Source organism: Rousettus aegyptiacus, unplaced genomic scaffold (assembly GCF_014176215.1).
Source record: "Rousettus aegyptiacus isolate mRouAeg1 unplaced genomic scaffold, mRouAeg1.p scaffold_m13_p_11, whole genome shotgun sequence".
Lineage (NCBI taxonomy): Eukaryota > Metazoa > Chordata > Mammalia > Chiroptera > Pteropodidae > Rousettus > Rousettus aegyptiacus.
Window position 1 is genome coordinate 1339629 of NW_023416286.1, and position 21007 is coordinate 1360635.

The 21007-nt window shown below is 50.0% G+C and overlaps 1 protein-coding gene across 3 annotated transcripts in view; it reads left to right on the forward strand.

The window, feature by feature from the left end:
- WASF3 (WASP family member 3) overlaps positions 1-21007 on the forward strand; it is a 68853-nt gene that overhangs the window by 35297 nt on the left and 12549 nt on the right. For all 3 annotated transcript variants that reach the window (XM_036228373.1, XM_036228372.1, XM_036228374.1), the window contains 4 exons: positions 2333-2475; positions 13542-13676; positions 16129-16282; positions 19335-19452. In XM_036228373.1, coding sequence (XP_036084266.1) covers positions 2343-2475; positions 13542-13676; positions 16129-16282; positions 19335-19452 — 540 coding nt within the window. In that variant the 5' untranslated portion in view covers positions 2333-2342. The remainder of the gene's footprint in view (positions 1-2332; positions 2476-13541; positions 13677-16128; positions 16283-19334; positions 19453-21007) is intronic.

A 21007-nucleotide genomic window follows, 5' to 3' on the forward strand; every position in this document is an offset into this window, starting at 1 on the left:
AAGGCGGGGTTCACACACCGCGTAGGGTCAAGCGTTTCTTTTCTTTTTTAAAAAAGTTTTTTTTATGGCGACATTGGTTGACGAAATCCAGTGAGTTCCCGGTGTGCACTCGAACAGCGAGGCACATCAGTCATGCTGTGTGTTCACCTCGCGCAGTTTGATTTCTGTCCGGCACCACATACTTGACCCCTTCACCCCCCTGCCTCCTTCCTTCCCCTCCCCCTCCCCTTTGGGCCGTGGTCCGTGACCGCGAGTCTCTGTCTGTCCTGCTCGTGCGTTGCTTTGGGGTTTCTGTCCCGCATGTTAGTGATGTCCTGCGGTTTTCTCTTGTTTCTGTCGGGCTCACGTCGTGTGGTGTGATGATTCCGAGGTCCGTCCATGTCGCGAGTGGCCGCGTTCCCTCTCTTCCCACGGCCAGGTCCTGTTCCGTCGCACGCACGCACCGCAGCCGCTCCGGCCGGCGGCCCGTCGCAGGACACCTCGCTGGCTCCCGCGTCCGGGTGTCCTGTGCTCTGTCTCCAGGCAGGCGAGCCCCTCAGCAAGGCCGCCGCCTTTGCCTGGAGCCTCCCAGCGCCTGGCGCATTGGTCAGCGGGTCCCTGCGACTGCCGCGGGGGTCGGGGGTCGTCAGCACACTGGCGAGGGCCTCGGGCAGGGGCGGGGCGGGCGTCAGGGCAGGGTGCGGGTGCTCACGCGAGGGTTTTTCAGGGCGCCCGTGCTAGCGCCCTAGAATGCGGGGGCGGCGACGGCTTGTCTGGTACCAGAGGAAGCGGGGAGGGAGGGACTCGGCCGGCAGCGTGCTGGAGGGGCCTCGCGTGAGGCGGATGATCGGGGTTCTCCGTGCAGTGGCGGGTGGGCCGGGCTGCATGCAACATGTTTCTGGGCACGTCGGGAGTTTAAAACTAGGGGGTAAGGGTGACGTTTCATCCTGAGTAAGTACAAAGTGGACGTGGAAGGGGAGGAATGTTATAAACACAGCATTCGGCTCCCAAGTTTGACATTTATCTCAAACTCCTGTAAGACCCTCTCTTGAGAAATTCTTTAAAAGCCGGCTCTCGCGCGGCCTCGTCTCCCAAGCCAGCGTCAACAAGCCGACGGCTGACGGACTCGGGGCGCCGCGGCCGGCCCAGCCGTGAGCCACAGGGGTGTCCTGCCCCCCCCCCCCCCCCCCCCGCGCCCGTTCCCTGTGTGGCCGGATCAGGGTCTGCTCCCCGCTCGGTCCCCGTCACCTTGCATGCTGCTGGGTCCGTGGCAGGTGCTCAGCCCTCGCCGGCTGCCTGAGCCCAGGCTCTGGGGGCAGGAGGAGGAGAGGCGGACGGCCGCGCCCTCGGGTCCCGTGGCGGGCGGGGCGGAGCCGCCTTGACTGCAGGCGGCCCGACCACCGTCCGAGCGTCTCCCATGGGAGTTCGGGCTGGTTCCACTCCCCACAGATGTCCCCAGGGCCCAGGCTTCTCCGTGTCCCTGCTCCTGCCCGGCGGCCAGCATGACACTTTCATCAGAAGGACAGTCGCTGGGTTTTCTCCTGTGGTGTGACCAGTAGATCGTTGCCTGAGTCGTAGGTTTGAAACTCTACATGTCCTTAAACAAAAAAACTTTATTTATAAAGAATTTTTTTTTGAGGAAAGAAGTGAAGGGCGTGCCCAGGAAGTTGGGGAGGCCCCCCAAGGTGCCTGGCGCCCCGTTCCGGGGAAGAATGTTCCGGGGAGCCCAGCGGAGAAGGGCCTGGGCGGGGCAGGGACCAGACCCGCCTCGCACTCGTGGCTTTGGCCTCGGGTGTCGCGTCCAGGTGCCCGGAGTCAGCTTCCCCGGGGAGCGAGGCGCCGGGCGCGTGGAGGAGGCAGCCGGCACGGGCGACAGGGTTCCTCGTTGGGGCTGTAAAAGCCAGGCCGGTCGGCACGGTGGCCTGTCTGTCCCCCGTGTCGCGGGGACCTGGCGCCGCCTGTGCCCGAGCTTCGCGGCCCGGGGAGGGCGCTTTCCGGTCCCGATCCGGTCACGTCCTGCTCACAGCTCCGGGGCCGCGCGTCCCCCACCTTTGTCGTCTCAGGGGCGAGGGGGAAGGCGGGGGGCAGGTATTCCATCGTTCGCTCACACGTCCCCGGAAGCCTTGTGTGTAGGGGTCTCTGTAGAGGGGCAGCACACGGTCCGTCGCCCTCTGATCTCTGTGACGTGCCGACGTCGTCCCACACCGGTCGCGTTGTGGGGCACTCATTAGGCACCAGGGGAGAGCCACAGCTCCGGGGCAGGGTCAGCTTTCGAGGGAACGAGCACTCGGGGTTCGGTAGCGCGTGCCGTGAGCCTCCACCAAACAAACAGCCACGTCTGTTTGCCTTCCAGGGTGCGAGCCATGCCCTTGGTGAAGCGGAACATCGAGCCCCGGCACCTGTGCCGGGGGGCCCTGCCCGGAGGCATCACCAGTGAGCTCGAGTGCGTGACCAACAGCGCCCTGGCCGCCGTCATTCGGCAGCTGAGCAGCCTGAGTAAGTCGCCTGCGTCCCGGACGCCGCCTGTCCGCCGGCCGGTGGCTCCTCGCTAGTTGTAACCCTGGCGGATCGAGTTCCGTTCAGCGGTGACGTGGTTGTCCAACCACGAGACTTCGGCTCTGAGGAGGGGAGCCGCTCTCCGGGCTTGTGGCCTTTATGTGGCGAAGTCATAGAGTCGGAATTGACCCATTCACAGGTTATGAGATAGGACCAGAGGTGTGCTTTTAAAGCAGCCGTACACAGTTTCTAAAAGCTTATTAAAAAGTGCATGAAATCTTTTTTTTTTAAAAAAAGATGAGCGAATTATTTTGTTAAACTTGGATAGGGCTGTTTTATTTAACATGTAACAAATTAGATCGAATGTCACTATCATTAAAAAAATAACAAAACTAAATTTTAAAGTATATAACAACTTTTTTCTCTAATTGACCAATTTAGATTAAAAAGTAAAAGTAAAATGTGGTAAATTGAAAACTAGTTCATACCTGAATGCATCTGGCACAGAGTAGAAGCCCAATAAGTACTTGTCTATTTGATAATATTCCAAATGAACCAAAGAATAAAGCCAAAAGGCAGTGAGATTTGCTGATTTTTAACTTATTGAAAGTTAAAATGTGGGTACCGACTTGCAAGCTGCCGACAGATATGATCGTGACATATTTACAGTTCCGTGTACGTATCATACGTGTAGGTTACACAAATACAAGCATTGGGAGGAAAAGAAAATTCTGCTCGTTTGCAACATGAATATGAAATGCCCAAGGGAGATTCCCATGTCTTCAGACTCAAACGTGTGTGAAAATGATTTTCCCTGCAGAGCTCTGTGAGGTTGCCCTGTTTTTTTGTCAAACTTTTACGTTTATACTGTCATCTCGCTTTCCCACGTCTTCCTGCTTCTTTTCGATTTAGGTGGTTTACACTGCATTTTGGGTGACAGGTTTTCACAAGTAAATTTTTCAGAAACTCTGTTAAGAACTAGAAAATCCTCCGTGCAATTTCACGTGCTGGTAACCTCAAGCTCAGGGGAATGTGTCCTTAAAAAACTCAGGTCCTTTTTTTTAAAGAAGAAACTCTGCAGATAGAGAAGTATCTTTTAGAAGAACTATACTGCATCATTACTGGTTCATTTGTAGCATATCTGTAATCAAAGGCTAAGGCAAAAGTAGCTTGGAAATTACATAAATGTATTTTGAAATCGATTTGCGAAATCTGAACTAATTACGATTGGTTTTTGGTAGGGGTTGATAAAATGTATAAATTCGTATAATTACACGAAGATGCGTCGCAAATTATCGAAGGGCGAAGTGCTTCTGTTGTTGGCATTCACGCGTTTTTGTAAGAGGACTTCGGTGTCCCGTTCCTGTGGCCGGAATGTCCGTCGGCGCAGTCGAGCGTAAGCGATGAGAACCCACACGAACCGGAGACGTCTGAGCGGTCGAGCTGCGCCCATCCGCGCGTTGCGGAGCCGTGTCCGTCGTGCCTGCTCGGCCACGCTCCGTTCTGGGCCCTCCACACGGTGCGTCTGTCCCACGTGGTCCTCCTGTAGCAGGCAGAATGGCAACAGCCCCTCCAGAGATGGCCACGACTTAACCCGGGACGCTTCGGATACGTGGATGTGCTCTGTGACAAGGAATTCGTCAGATACCCTTGAGCGGGCCCAACATCATCACAGGGTCATCCTTTAAACGTGGAGGAAGGCGGTCAAGGGATCGGGGTCAGAGTGTCGCGTGTGAGAGAGACTCGGGGCCGTTGCTGGCTTCGAGACAGAAGGTGCCACGAGCCAAGAGCGCAGGCAGCCCCTGGAGCCCGCGCCCCCCGGGGCCTCCCGGAGGAGCCCAGCCCGGCCGGCGCCTGGCTGCGGCCCTGCAGGACTGGGCTGGGATGCTGACCTAGCACCTGGTGGTAGAATAGCGAATTATCGATTCCCGGTGATTCAATCATTAGTGTTTTCACTCAGGGCTCCTCTGGGTGGAGCCTACAGAAAATAAAACCAGTTTGGGCCTCTGCGGAAGTTCCAAAAGCATATGCAATGGGCATGGTCACAGAATAGGAATCATGGAATCACTGCAGCCCGCGGCAACTCGAGCACGTGCCGAATGGCGCCTGCATTGTGGGCGAATCTTCAGTTTCCATGGGGTAGAAATACATGGGGTAGAGGAGGCGAGGTCAGTTAAAAAGGTTTCTATGATCTAAAATCGTTAGAGTAAGAATTTTTAAAAGAACGTTTTTGTGTTATTTTCTAATTTTGTAACCATTCATCGGGTATCTTTAAAGTGAAGTTTGAGGAATGCATGACCGTCATTGTCTTTTACTGAGTAGTAATTCTCAAGATAATATCGAAACAATCTGTTTCCCTACTCCTTTGAGTTTCCAACCATTATTCTGTAGGTCTCCATGAGAATGGGGTATCTTAATCCTTCCTACTTCCTTTCCCTACTGCCATTACTCCACCCTCCCCGCAGCCCCCCACCAAATACCTCCAGCCCCTGCATTAGGGACAGGTGATGGACAGCTATCTGAGCTTCCCACAAATGACAGGCGCTACGCCTTGTCTCCAGATGCCACCTGGTGGGGAATGTTAAGGCTTTGCCTTGCCCTGGACAGGTCACACCTACCAGGACAGCCAAGACTTGCCCCGGGAGACGTAGTTTCCAGAGAGTAACTCTTCTTGGTGGGTCTAGGGAGGCACGGGCAGCCCAGGAGTCCAGAAGGACTTTCTTCAGTCTTTTCCAAAAAGGGTCACTGAGGCCCTGATCCACCAGATTATTCTGCATGTCATCTTTCTGGGGCCATTGAGGGTCATGGGGGTATAAATGATGCATACAGCAGGAAAAGAATCTGGTCCTAGAAACAAATAGACTCTGAAGCCCCTACAAAGGGTTAAATCATTTAAAGGGCTAGAAATTTTGTCAGATTTTTACTAAGCTTTTCAGGGAGTTGAAACCTTTTTGATGAGAAAATATTGATGATTGGTATTGAATTCAAGAACAACCATAGAAATGAAACAGAGGAAATTTGTAACTCGAATGGCCTTATAGTTAAAGCTTTCAAAGCTTTATTCAATGAAAATGAAAAAAAAAGTCATTAGTAATTTTCAGATTTTTTTAAAAAATTGAATCTTACCAACTTCTGATCTGCGTGTGAGGAGTGGGAGGGGCGAGAAAAGCCATTTTTTAAAATAGTCGTGGTTCGTCGTGTGTGAGAAAAACTTGGTTTTCCAGCCGTGGAATGTCGGTGTATTTTCCTTCAAATAGTGACAGTTCAGTGTAGTCATTAACGTTCACTCGGGATGCTGTTCCATCCCTTCCCTTGATTAATGATCCGGATGCTCTTGCTCTTGTCAGCTAGTTGCTCAATTAAAATGATAGCATCTCGCAATCACGTTCCTACTGATATTATAATGTAATTTTAATATCACTCGCTTGTAAAAGGAGACGGGAGCATAGGGCATTTGCGCCAAGGATGACGAAGTCTTTTTAGTGCCTCATAGGCTGTTTTTTTTTTTTTACTCCTTTTCTCTTTACTCTTGTGATAATAGCCATCTTCCTTTTCCCCTTTTAAGACCCCCAAAATGTCACAGAGAACAGAGTTGAACTTAGGGGATCCCAAGGGATTTAGGTTACATTTGATGGTACTAATATGATAATATAGAGAACTTAATACAGGGAAACACAGAGGAAAAAATTACAAAATTTTCATTAATCAGAGGAAATCATTGATAAATGTTTTGTATATATCTTTACAAAGGTGTTATTTCATTATGTAGATGCTTTTGTAGCCTGTACTCGATATATGGTAAACATCTTTGCTGATTCTCAGACACAGTTTTGATAGAGTTTATAGTATTATATCGCTATGCCGTAATGATCTAACTAACCATTTTCCTTCTGTTGGGCATAAGCATTGTGTCTTTGGGTGGGACACTATTATAAATTCTTATATAAAATTGATACAGACACCTCTGGTTATTTTGGCATTTTAAAAAAAGATTTCTTATGTCTTATAAGTCATCAGTCTTCCTCATAAAGAGCAAAGATAATTCTTACAAATAGTCCCAAATTTTGAGAATCCATTCATTTTTAAATACGCCTCTCTATTGAAAAAAATACCACGAAATTGATTTTTCAGTTAATTGCATGTTTCGGGTAACTGTGTGAAGAGAAAGGAAGTGTATTTTCTTCTCACAGATTTTAATATGTGATTAATATTTTAACTAATACTCCTGGTACACATTATATTTCACATCAAATCAAATGCCTAATCAACATAAAAATCCTGCCTTAGTGGATTGAACTATAAGATTTTTGCTTTATGTAATTCGATCTGAAATTCGGAGTTGTATAAATTGATTATATCAGGTACAGCTCTACTCAGAATAGAGATTTAAATATTTTTAAGGCATGCGCTGAATGGATTTCTTGGATGTTTTTAGCCAAATGGGATTTTTTTTTTAAGGGAAAGGGGAACTTGAAAGAAATAGGTCACAAGTACATACATATCCATGCAAGTTAGGGCTGGGATTAAGGGCGTGTTAAGACAAAATGTGTTTATCTCTATGGACAGAAGTTTCCTGGAAGGAACAAGCTGGGATGAAAAAAAAAACAAACGTAATGATTCAAACTGAGGCAAGTGTTTGCATTTCTCGTGGACCGGGGAGGTAAGAAGCAGTGTACATGGGCACAGTATAAGGTGGACATTCTGTGAGCGGCAGGAACGGAGCCACAGCAGCACCCTCTCCACCGGGGGCGGGGTCGTCGGAGAGGCAAGCGCCACCCCTGCCCGTCGTTTGAGCTAAAATATCGGACACACTTCTGCGGGCTTAATAGGAGTGATCCGGAGTTAGGGCGTTTTCCATGTCTCCCTTCCCTAGATGGATTTCAACATCGCAGGATCTAAACGTAGGTGATTCTTACGAGCACTAGTCGGAGAGTCAGCCGTGTCTGAACGTATTCAGTCCCGCCTGTCGATAAACTCTGGTTTCTCTCTTCTGTGTTTCCCACTTAATGAGTCGATTAGGTTTATCGGTAAAGTGTCTTGAGTGATTTATAGCTGTTTTTCAGATCCTTCTGGTTTCCATTGTTATTAAAGCAGACCATCTGAAAAGTTTGAGGGAAGCTTTTAAAGTTCTTAAATACGTTCTCTGAAACTTTCCTATGATCATCCTATCAGGCACACTATTGTCGTTAAGGTAGCGTGCACACACACACACACACACACACGCACACATGCACCTTAGCAACCCATCACTAAAAGCCTCCATACCCCAAGTTCTTTAACCCATGTTGTGATTGGCTTTCAATAAAAAAAAAATTAAGAGGCATATTAAAAGACAAAAAAGGAAGGAAGGAAGGAAGGAAGGAAGGAAGGAAGGAAGGAAGGAAGGAAGGAAAGGTGAGTTTGAAGAGAGAGAAATAAGCATCAGAATGAGACCGCAATGTGGTAGGGATGTTGGGATTATTAGGCTATGAATTTAAAATAAATATGACTAACATGCTAAGGGCTCTAATGGAAAAGTAGACAGCATTTGACAACCGATGGGTAATGTGAGCAGAAAGGCGGAAATTCTAAGAATAAAATATGCATCGAGGGAAAGAATGAACAAGATGAACATTTGTGGAGAAATGGGGAGTTTCCGCAGAGAAATGGAAACTATTAAGAGAAAAGAGAAAAACATACTAGAACCGAAAAATATCGTATCATAAATACAGAATTCACTGGACGACCTAATAGGAAATTGGACACAACAAGCAGAAGGGACCAACGAGCTTGGGGACAAGGTGATAGGAATTGTCCAAACTGATTCATTCACAAGAGCAAATGAATGAGAAAAAAAGTAACAGCATCCAAAATACGGGGCAACATCGAATGGTCTAACTCAGCGGTCTCCAACCTCCTTCGGCACCAGGGACCGGCGCTCCCGTGAGAACCTGACGCCTGAGGACCGGAGGCGGAGCTGAGGCGGCTGGGGTCGGCCGCAGACACAGGCGAAGCTGGCCCGCCCGCCGCTCCCCTGGCTCAACGTTGTATCCATGGGGTTTGCCACTGCGAGGTCCCCACTCCGGCCCCGGCGTAACTAATGAGTGTTTTGTGGGGAGACAGGTCGAGACTACGCACCATCCCGTTCCCACCCCACGTCTACCCCTGGTCCGAGCGGCCGCCGAGGGTTCTCGCCCAAACACTTCCTGTCCTGGTAGCTGCAGAACGGCGATGTTGTCCTTCCGTAGTTGCGTCTGTATTTACTAGTTGGCATTCTGCTTAAGAGCTGTAATTTCCTCCCCCATTGCTTACTCATCCGTCCATCTCTATCAGGATCCACTCGTGGATTCTTGTTTCATTGCCTGAGCCACACTCCGTGTCTCTATCATTTCGATGCCCACGTCTTCCCGGGTTCGGCCGCCCGGAGCCCCTTCAGGGGGCTGCCGCGCCCCCTGACATGTCCCCACGGCTCCGAGTGCCTCTTTGTTTTAGAAAAGCAGCGTCAGGTGCCCTAAGCTCGTCTTGTACGTTCCCTCCTTCTGCCCTTCTTTCCAAGAAGCCTGGTTCCTTTTCAGTGGACAGTGAAAAGCCCAAATCTGGACACACGAAGACGCACACACATCTGGGTGCTGGACGTGCGATTAGGATTTCCGAAGGCCCTCGCCGTGACTGGTTTCTTGTTCCACAGAAAGGACTTCGCGCAGACGACACCGGTGGTTTGCACTGAGCCTTCAATTCACCCTTAATGCCGTCGAAGACTCGTGCACGATTTTAAGCTTTGGCAGTTGGGAGACATTCTTCTCGAGGTGACACACGTTCAGATGATCCTAATAAACTTGTAGAGGTTTCTTCGTCAGTAAAGAAGAAATAAGTTGGCCTCGATGAGGTCATTAATTCAATTCAGAATCATTTTAGTTTAGCTATTAATGGACTTGCCGTGAAAGAGTCAGAAAATCAAGCTTTTCGAGTAAGTTGCTGTTTGCCAAACCGAATCCTGTGACTGCAACACTTTATTCTCGTTCGTCAGTAAATATAGTTTCTTCCATTTTCTTCTCTTCGTTCTCTCGTCAGCTTCCAGCAGCTGGGAAAAGATGAAGTATGCAAGCCTTCCATTTCTGTTTCTTTTTATAAATAGAGAACTTCCAGTGGGGGCGTGGCATCGATTGCGTTTTTTTAGACAGGGTTCAGCCCTGCAGGGAGAGGGCACGTCGTTTCTCTTTCTCACCTTGTGTGGCATCTTGCACCGTGTGATTCTTCACGGTGGTTGCCGTGCTTGGGGAACCCCGCTGTGACTTTTGCAAGAGACCGTTGTACACTCCCATGTGCTTGGTGACCTGCACTATCCCTGGTCATCAAGCTTCTGCATTGCCGAAGGGAAAGGACTGGGATTTTGGTTGGAGTCGCACCGGAATGTACTTTTTAAACCAGGAAAGGTCAAGTAGAAAAAGGGAAATTCGTGGGTTTCAGTTTAACTGTGTCTCGCATTCAAAATAAACCGCGGCGGGGCGAGGCTGTTACAGGTGTTTACCTGCGGGTCGCCCAGTTGAAGGGGCAGGCGTTGGCCCAGGTGGGCCTCATAAAGCAGTAGTCATTAGGTGTGTCCAGGCCCAGCCACACGATGTGCTGGACGCTTCTCCCGCAGATTCATCACGCACGTTAGCGGAGTGAAGATTTTGAGACGCCCCAAGGCACAGGAACATGTTCAGTCTTTTTTCAGTCCGGCATCTCCTCGACTCCCTTAGGCAGGGAGCATTCGTCGGTTGTGTTCCTATTGAGAAGAACACACGAGTGCAGAGCCAGAGATGTTCTTCAGTCCAGAGATGCCGAGCTCGGGCCCGGCACGGTTCAGGGATCCAAGGCGTCGCTCGCGCCTCCAGAGAACCTGCGTGAACGGGCAGGGTGGGAGCTGCGTGCTGAGCGTGGTGAGCGGCGTGCTCAGGGCGCTGTGGGGGCGCAGAGGGGCGTCCGGGCTCACAGGCCCCGTCTGCACCCTAAGGGATGCCTTTTCGGTTCATGCACTTTGATTCATTTATTCCAGAATCTTTGCGGGTACCGACTGTAAGCCGGTCGCACCCTAGACCTTGGGGGCGGGTACAGCAGTGCTCAGAGCCCAGGAGGGTCCTCGTCGCTTTGGTGCGTCTGTCCTCGTGGACGGAGACAGGGAACACTCTGAACAAGTACAAGTGTGTCTGTTGTCACGTGGTGCTGAGTGCTAAGGAGGAAAATGCGGCAGAGGGAGATAAGGGTGTGTGTGTGTGTGTGTGTGAAGGTGGCGGCTCTTCCGCCAGGGTCGCTAGAGGAAGTCGCGCTCCGTCGGTGACATTCGGGCAGACCCGGGTGAGCAAGGAGCCCGCCGTGCGACGCTCGGGGGCTGCGATGGGCCGGGCAGCCCGGGCAGGGCTCGCAGGAGCGCGGGGAGCCGGGGCGTGATCGGCATGTCTGAGAAGCGGGGAGGCCGAGCGCGGCGAGCGGCGAATCCCAGGGACGGAGTGTTCGCCGTGAGGCCGGCGAGGCCAGCGGAGCTAGAGCGCGCAGGCCCCCGCGCTCCGTGCCGTGGTCTTCGGCGTGTGTCCCGGGCACGACGACGAGGAATTTGGAAGAAACGCAGAGGGGGGCGGGCCCTGGGAGGAAGCGGCCTGGGTTCAGGGAGCGCGAGCTGCGTTTCTGGCCGGGGCACTGAGGAGGGGCAGGCGCGAGGGCCCCTGGGCCGCTCAGATCTCAGCGACGGGCCCGGACCTCTTCTCGAGACGACGGGGCCAGCGAGCGACGTAAACCGAAGGAGGCCGTCGCTTCTTTGTTTGGGAAGCTTGCGTGGCGGTGCGGTGGCCCGGAGTCGGGGGCCGGGCGCATCGGAAGGCAGAAGGAACAGGCAAGGAGGGTCCGAGCGGAGGGCTCGCCGGGTCAGGGAAGCCCCGAGACCTGGCGTCGGGGGAGCCGTGGAGGGCTCATTGGAGGGATAAATTGGTGGGAATCGCAAATGAAAAGATGGTAGGTCTATGCACAGACCTCATTCCCTCGATGAGAGTTAACTCAAGATGGAGCCCAGAGCCCAATGCAAAACTATAAAAATGGAACACAGGAGGACGTCCGGATGACCCCTGGTGACGACGGTGTAGATGCCCACCAAAGGCGTGACAAGCGGAAGACACAGTTAATAAGCTGGTCTTCATTACAGTTAAAAACTTCTGCTCTGCAAAAGATGCTGTCAGGAGAGTGCGAGGAGGGACCGCAAACGGGGAGAAAATATTTGCAGAATCGTAATCTGACGAAGGGCTGGTACCCAGCATGTTCGGAGGACTCCGAGAATTTGACCGCGAGAGAAGGAACGACCTGATTTTAAAATAGGGAAAAGACCGGGACGGGCGCCTTCTCTGCACACCCGGGAAGGCGTGCAGATGGCGGGCGAGCGTAGGAGAAGGCGCCCCGTGTCCCACGGCATCGGGAGCTGCAGGTCACGCGAGCCGGCGCCGCGCGGCACGAGCACGAATCCCGGGCTCCGGTGACGGCCTGGCCGCTGCGGGAGACGGTCCGGCGAATCCCGGGCTCCGGCCACGGCCCGGCCGCTGCTTTTACAACCGAACGTGCCCTTCTCGCCGCGCGACCCGGCGAGGGGGCACCCTGCCGTCGACCCACGTGAGGTGGAATTTATGTTCGCACAAAAGCCTGCCCCTAAGTGTTGGTTCAGGATTGCTCAACGCTGGATGCGACCAAGATGCTCTTCAGCAGGTGAACGGATCGAGGACCCGTGGTCCATTGAGACAACGGGATGTTATTCAATGCTAAAAAAAAAAAAAAAAAGAGCCATCGGGCTGTGAAAAGGCCTTAAGTGCAGGCGGCGTGAAAGCAGCTGCTCTGAAAAGGCCGCGTCCTGTGCGACTCCAGCTCCGCGACACTCCGGAAAAGGCACCGCGCTGGCTACCGAAAGGACCAGGGGTGGCCAGGGGCCGAGCCGGGAGCAGGATTTCTGTGGCAGCGGGGCCGGTCCACGTGGCAGTGGAAGGTGGGCTCAGGCCACGATATGGACGTCCGGAGCCGTGGAACGCACCGCACGGAGACTGAGCCCGCGTGGAGACTGGGCTTTGGGGGGTGGGGACGCGTCCGCGGGGACCCCTCAGTGCCGACGCCTGCTCCGCTCTGGCAGGGGTGTTGCCGAGGCGGGAGGCGGGGGGGGGGGGCATCCCTGTGTCGGGACGGGGTAGACGGGAACTCTGTGCTTTCTGCTCAGTGGTGCCGTGAACCTAAAACTGGTCTTAAAAATCAAGTTCATTGCAAAAAGCGGTGTCTGTCCGAGGCGTTTCAGACGTGACTGGCGCACTCGGCGTCTGCAGCTACGAAACGTCTGTCGAGTGGGTGGAGCGCGGGGTCGGCATCTGGAAAGTCAGCGTGAGCAGACGTGAGTTTTGTTGCGCTTGTCGGATTTCAGAAGCGTTTTGAATTACACTTTAAGGAAGGTAGCCGCGTCAGGCACACCCGAGAATGTCGGGTGATCCATACAGAAAAATGTGATCCACATGAAAAATTTAACTCAACACTCAAAATACTGCTTTTGAGAGAGTGCCAGAGTCACCGCTGTGCACCTAGACTCCAAAAACATGAATCGGAACAACTTGATGTCCTTGGAAAGCGTTAGGCACAATTAAGACAGCTAACGTTCCTCAATGTGAGATAAACATCCTAAATTTAGAAACCTGCATGAATTATTGCATTACCGTGGGAAGCAAAAGGAAGGTTTGGGTCCTGAGATTCTATTTATGCATATAGCATGCTAAGGGAGAGTATTTTTTTTTTCCCCCAAAGAGGTTAAATTTAATGAAAAGCAACTTGCATGATAGCTCATGCAGCAATTAACTAAAAGTTCTATGCTATCTGGGGTATTTTAAAATTCTGGAACTTCGGGTCAGTTTCAGATATGTATGAACATCCCCAATAAATGTTCAGAAATTCCAAAGGCCTCTGACTGTGACACTTTTCTTGCGATTATTTGTACAAACCCCTGCGTGTTGACAGTAATCAGCGCTGGTGAGAACGCGCCAAGGCCTCCTCGGCGGGCCTTGACAGATGGCTTTCTCCGTCATTTTCTTCTCCAGGCAAACATGCCGAAGACATATTTGGTGAGTTGTTTAATGAGGCTAACAACTTTTACATCAGAGCAAATTCTCTTCAAGACAGAATTGATCGCCTCGCTGTCAAAGTCACCCAGCTGGATTCGACAGTGGAAGAGGGTAAGTAATTGCATGGAAGCAGAGAGCTAGAAGTGATGTTGACAAGGTGGTAGTAATTAATCGCAGGGTAATTATTGCTTTTTCCTTGGGGTAGCATGCTGAAATTTCATCTTGTCTTTTGCCGGAAGAATGGCGGTCGGGCGGGGGTGGGGGTCCCACAACGTCGGGTTAATTAGTGATGAAAAGATTCATATGTTGTCTATCTCGTATGCCATACTCTCCCTTAAAAAAAAAAAATACATGGATGGTATTTGTTTTAAGGGGGTCTTTGAATGCAGTATTAGAAGTCTTAATTTCCATCATCGGTAGTTTTTTTAAAGATACCTTTTTACCGAAAAATTACAGAATCACTCCAAAGGTACAGTCCAACTAAGGTGGGGTGGGGGTGGTTATACAGAAACAGTGAAACGGGGTGAAGGCGTTCACCCCAGACTTGTTAGGGACGATGCTGGTAAGTAGTCTTGGTGATCTTGCTGATTAAACTTCTCAGAAATAGCATTTCCCGAAAACCTTTACGGTTCAGAGTCTTAAAATAATGTTAATATCGGCAAGCGCTGTGGAGTTAACGATCTTCATTTTGATGATAAACCCTGAAATTTTAGCAGTCGGAACAAAATCAAAACTCAGCAATTCCTTTTTAAAATTTTCACTTCCCGTATCTTTTGAATGAAGGATTGAGATTAGACCGAGGGGAAATAATCTGTAAAAAAGGTATAAGAAATCCCATTTCATATTTACTTTGAGAAAAATGTTCAGATTAAAATTTTTTTACCTTTATTAAATGGTAGTTATAATTACTCTTATTGCATTAAAATAATCCTAGCATCTGATTTTTCTACTAGACCTGTAATAGTAGTATTAGTTAAAAAATGAAAGTTTCATTATTTTTTTTAATGAAGGTATTTATGGAATTCATCCCGTATTTTTTTTAAAAAAGTTACTTATGTTCAGGTTTTTTTCAAATGTCAGAATTAAGTTAGCGAATTAGGAATCTAACAAAAATGTAGAACATTGAAATGTTAACATTCATTATAAATATTCTTACCGACATTTCCAGCAATAATAGGAGAGCTAACGACGTGCTCTTTTAAATCTGATTTTTAAGATTTCTCTTTTATTTTAAAAAATTAAAATTGGAATAGCTACTTGGGCTATTCAGATAAGGAATTTTCAATATCTTCACTTTTCAAATTGGTATCACAAGTGATTTTTAAATATTTGTCTTCCTTCGGCTTTTTGTTATCTCTTGCCATTGGAATGCTTGTGATAAACCTAACACCAGAAGAGGTTAATCTGCAGGTTAAATTTCATGGATTTTGCAGTACATTTCGTACCCTTAAAATCCCTTTTCATTCAGGATTTTACCTTATTACAGATGCTGCTCGGCTTACTACGGGGTTACATCCCAATAGACCCATTGTGGGTTGAAATGCATTGAATACATCTTACAATCAAACATCCTAGCTTAGCCTGGCCTACCTTAACTGTGCCCAGGACACTTATGTTAGCCTGCCATTGGGCAAAATCATCTACCACAAAGCCTGTTTTATAATAGAGTGTTAAACATCTCTTACTTTATTATGAGTATCGCTTTTGCACCATGAGAAGGTTGAAAAATCCTAAGTCGAACGTTGTAAGTAGGCAATCACCTCTACTTTCCGTAGCATGGATGTTACGGTAATAAAAATATAAATAAAAATAAAAATTAAAAAAGCCCTTGACCAAGGCAGGAAATCTGTGTTTATCTGGGGCCTGCCCCCTTTTTTGCCGAATGACCTTGGAAAGGTCACCTCTGACTCAGCTCAGCTCCATTAGTCAGGGGGGTTCGTGGGCCAGCTTGCCCCTCCAGAAGTTTGTGCCAGGGTCAGGTCGCGCTAACGTAGGAGATGTCAGGTTTGTACAAACACGAGAAATCGGTGTGATCAGCCTTGATTTTTTCTCACTCCTTGGTATAGTTTTGTATCGTGCTATTTAATTTCCAGGACTGTATGTTGTCTCTCTTTAATGTTAGTGTCAGAAAAACTTAATGCCTTTTTTGGAGTTAAAAAAAATTTTTTTTTTCAAATGTCTTTTCTACATGTATTATAATTAAACTGATATTAACTGTTTGAATCCCCCCACCCGACTCTCAAGTATACCCAAGTCTATATATTTACATGGCTGTCTTCCTGTGTGGTTTCTGAGAAATGCTATTTAAATAAAGAACGATGCTGTCACGTTAGGTTCAATGAAGCCACGAGAACCTACGGAGGAAGGAGGGCATGACCACATCTCAGAGAGATGATCTTTGTTCGTAAGAGGGGCAGAGTACACATTCCCTGGTCTCTAGGGAAGAGCAAAAAATGTTATTCGGTTTCTAGGAGTTGTTTATGATTGTGACCTAAACTATACTTATTTCTAAACATTTAAATATGTCCATGCAATTCAACTTGGGGGGCTTTTCTCTAAATAGTGTCACTACAGGATATCAACATGAAAAAAGCCTTCAAAAGTTCCACAGTCCAGGACCAGCAGGTGGTTTCAAAGAACAGCATCCCTAACCCCGTGGCCGACATCTACAACCAGAGCGACAAACCGCCTCCCCTGAGCATTCTCACGCCGTACAGGTACGGGTGGCTTCGCGCGTCCCCAGGGCGGCTAAGCCGGGGGCGGTCGACAGCTGTCAGAGCGGCCTGGAAACCGTGAAAACAGGCATCGCGGAGTCACACACGATGACATTAGCCATTGCTGCAGAACCGTTCAGTTTGCGTCTTTCAAAACACGGATGAACTCGCCGTGCAAAGCGCGGGCTCTCGTTTCAGCTTTTGCACGCAGACGTCTGTGAGCGGCGAGACCTGAGCCCGGCACATCACAGCGTGCGGCGTGGTCCTGTGGCCCCCCGTTCGGAGTCGGCCTTCGGGGGCCGCACGAGCCCCCGTGACGCAGTGGACACCTGTCCGCAGCCCGGCGCTGCGCGCGCCCGTTAGTTCCGAGGAACGTGTCCTGCGGTGCCGGCTTCTAAGAGCCAAAGCTGTCGAGTTCCCCTTCTGTGTGAAATTCTCTTCTCTCTTCCAAGAGAAAAGAATGGAAATTAAGTGGCGCCAGCAAGTAACGTTAGGAGGCCAGACCCGCCGTCGTAAGGCACCTGCCCCGTGTTCCCCACACCAGCTCCGTCTGCTTCCCGGCTCCCTCTCCCCCGGCTCCCTCTCCCCGGCTCCCTCTCCCCCGGCTCCCTCTCCCCCGGCACCTCTCTCCCCCGGCTCCCTCTCCCCCGGCTCCCTCTCCCCGGCTCCCTCTCCCCCGGCTCCCTCTCCCCCGGCTCCCTCTCCCCCGGCTCCCTCTCCCCCGGCTCCCTCTCCCCCGGCTCCCTCTCCCCGGCTCCCTCTCCCCCGGCACCCTCTCCCCCGGCACCCTCTCCCCCGGCACCCTCTCCCCCGGCTCCCTCTCCCCCGGCTCCCTGTTTCCTGTGCGGTCTCGGCCTCTCCCGGCACCTGCCTCAGCCTCGGGTGCAGACAGTGGCCGGCAGGGTCCGCATGTCCCCGGTTCCTGGCAAGGCCTTTTAGAGTTCAGGGGCTTCTCCCCCACCGCGCCGCCTTGCGGGCCTTGGTCCTTCTGGGGGCGCGGGGTGCCCAGAGTTTTTCTGGGTCTGGATTCCTGTCCCTTCTGAGGTCCCAAAGCTGCAGTTCAGGCCGCCTCCCTCTCAGCACGGACACAAAGCTGCTCTCAAAAAGCGTGGCGGATAGTCCGTGGGAACGGCGGGGGACCACCAGAGGCCACATCTGTCTATGGGGAAGTGTATTTCCCGGAGGTTTTCACACACTCGTTTAAAACCAGTGCTGCGTGCGAACAGCGGTATCGCACGCCAAACGCTTTCACGTGCATTTCGCTGGTGTTCAGTGGCATTTTCCTGTGGTCATTCGGTCGTACTTAGTTAGCGCTGGGAGCTAAGAGGAAGGACTCGCCTAGTAAAGTTTTCCTAAGAAACTTCACTCGATATCCTGCTTTAAAGCGGAGTTAAAAAACCCAGAAAACTCAGCTAATCGCTTTTTTCCCCCTGAGTTCTTTTTTTATTGATTGGCGTTGGAAAACGAGCTCATCGCAAACCTAAACGTTTGTCAGAATTAACCACGTATATTTGATTAACCAAGATCAAGATGAAATAGTTGTTTGTGACGATTTGAAATTTTTAATTGCACAAATGAGTAGACTTGCAGATATATTGTGTGTATTCAGTTTTATGGAAAATAAAAATTTGACTTTTTCATAGTGCATTTAAGAGGAGCAGTGCCGATTACAGTAATAGTCCAGGTGTATAAACCGCAGGCTTTGCGTTGGTTTAGAGACCATAAACAGGGCATTCCTGCTTCCATTTTTAGGTCAGGGCACAACATTTGTTTACATGAGTTTCCGCTCCCATGTAAGTATCAGCTCTTTTTTTCAAATGTGCATTTTGTACATCTCGAATTTTGCTTCAAGTTCAGGCTCAGGTTTTCTGTATCATCATCTATGTTAAGACCTAGTTTCTTAGGGAAACAAGTTACGGTTCTCACAACGTTATTAATAAAATCTCTGTGATGCAGGTTGCTTATCGAGAGATTTGGAAAAGGAAGGTCTTTACATAGTCAATGGTCCAGGGAGAGGGCGAAGACTCAGGCGGAGAGAGGTTTGTTAGAGATTTCAGAGTGGGGGAGCAGGGCCGCCCTCCCTGGGGCCGGCTCGTTACTCGAGGAGGCGCAGCGGGACCTCCACGGCCAGACAGGGTGTCTGTCCCCTGGAGTCATTCACTTAGCTTTCCTTGACCGTTTGGGCACAAGGTGTTTGCTTCCTCCCTGTCCCTAAAATGACTTCTTGAAATACTCATTCGAAATGTAAATCTTCTGCCTCCTCTTGAAGGTAATCTACAGGCCAGATAACTTTTTAGAGCAATAGACCGCTTTCTTCCTAACGTGATTATTTTAAGGTTTACTGTTGATTTGTATTACAGCTTTGGATTCATGTTGGCTGCATTATTACTGGCTTACGATAAACGGATAACTTATATAAAGACTTGAAATGTTCTCTAGACCATGGTAATTGTAGCAGAGCTTGAAAATGACATGGCTACAGGCATTTCCTCGTGGGTTACTTCCACTTTAAAAATAGCTCATCGATTTTTTTCTAAGTCGCCTTTATACGTCAGGAATATTTTTGCTTCTTTCTTAAATGAATTTTTAGATATTGGGGCAAAGTCGATTGAGGAAAAGGGACCGAATACTTCTAAATCTTTATCTCAATAACACTGACAGTCCAGAGTAGAAGTGAATATATACTTAGAATTAGAGAATTCGTAAAGAAGCCACATATTTCTGCGTATAGCCCCCTGTTGGAGTAAACAAACCGTTTCCTGAAATAACTGAGATATGAAATACTGCTGTTGATGAGCCATATTGTGATGTTTAGGAGCGATTTTCCGTACTTAAATCCAAGGTGTCACTAGTACTTCTTACCTGCTCTCGAATGTTTACACTTTTCTTCATAGAGGGAAATTTAAGAAACTCGATGTATGTATAGCACAGTTAAAATGCCCCAGGCAGATGCTGTGATCTCGTGAGTTTGAGTTTAATCAATGCAAGCCCATGCGAAAACACCTAACGACACCCTTCCCCCCCCCCCCCCGGCATGTCACGCCTCGATTGACAGAGACGATAACAAGGACGGGCTGACCTTCTACACGGACCCCTCGTATTTCTTCGACCTCTGGAAGGAGAAAATGCTCCAGGACACAGAGGACAAGAGGAAAGAGAAACGGCGGCAAAAGGTAACAGCGCAGCAGGCAGACGCGCAGGTCAGTGCGTCGGGGGGGGGGGGGGGGGGGGAGGGGCCCTTTGAGGTAGCGCACAAGCACATCGGGGAACGCTTCGCCTAAGGCCGAGAGGTCGGGTTTAGGATTCAGTGCAAAAGGTTTTAGAGACTATGTTTTCTGCACGAAGATACGGACAAGCCAGTCTAAAGGGATTGTGTTTGCTCCTCGGTAAATGCTCTGGATTTGTTCTCGAATGCTTGCTTCGCTTCCACGGCCGTGGTGGCTAAAATTTCAGTTCTGCTCGCAACCACGGGTGAGCCCTTTTCCCGCTCTTGCAAATTCCGTGAAGCAGTCGCCACCCCGTATCAGCAGCTCTGGTCTGTCCAAAGCTCTCGTCACTGTGGGCTTGCCACCCGGCTGTCACCGCGGCCTCGGTGGATCGAGCAGCACACGTGACCTGCCATTCAGGGGTGCCACTGACTGGAAGAGAGCTTCCTGTGGCGGGGAGCAGTGGGCCAGGTCCTCGCTGTCACTGTGGAGGGTGAGAAGCACCCGCCGTGTGAGCACCCCCAGATGGACGAGCCCACCCCGCTCAGGTTTTGCAAACGGCCCTTTGGGGGCCCAGGAATTAGACTTAAGCCACTGAAAAGAGGCGACTCTCCAAAGGCACATATTTGCTAAGACTTTTGTCTGTAAGTCGTGTTTTATAAAGTGACCGCTTGATCTGCTTAACGATTATTAGAGCGCTTAAGCCAAGAGAGGTGCTCGACTTTTGGGGGTGGGGAGAGGTTGGCGGCCTTAGGTTTTAAGACATTTCAGCGGGTTGTCCCCAGGAAGAGTGACAGCTAGGGACGGAAGAGAATTTGAAATTTGAGAGCAGGATCTAAGGAAGGGAATGCGGCAAGAGTTTGCAGGTGGTACCACTGAGTTCCAGGGGCGTGGGTCGGCACCCTCTCTTGTGCCCATGGGTTGGGAGGTTAACGGGGAGTTCTTGGAGGAGCCGATGCGCGGTCACGGGGAGGAGCATTCACGTGAAGGAGAGGAAGATGCTATCCTCTTGGGCGGAGAAGAAGCGGATACTTACAGGCATGTCGGTCTCAAACCCCACGCCTCTTGGCAGTCACAAGGCAAAACCCCGGGGCTCTTAAGAGTAATTTCCTTTAAAACGCGCCTCCCCGTTCAAATTACCTCCTGGGTTTCCCTTCTCCGCGGTGCATCTGGCAAAAATAGTGAACGTTTCCACGCTTGCTCTTCAGGGGAAAAGGGTCTTAATCTGTGTACGTTATTGTGTCTTCAACATCATTTGTCATTTCCTTGGCTGCTTTGTCTCCTTCCCCGTTCCTCAAGCATGAAATCCTGATAAGAATTTCCTGTCCCTGCATTTACATCGTGATTCTTTTTAAAATGTCTTTGAATGCTGGATAAACAGTGGTGAACATGAAAGGATTATCGCCCTCATGGAGACCGCACCTGTGCTGAGGGAGACAGACAGTAACTAATCGCGCAGCCTTCTGGAACTCGTAAAGGGGGAAAGAGGTTTGAACGTCGTAATGCAGATCTGCTTTACGTA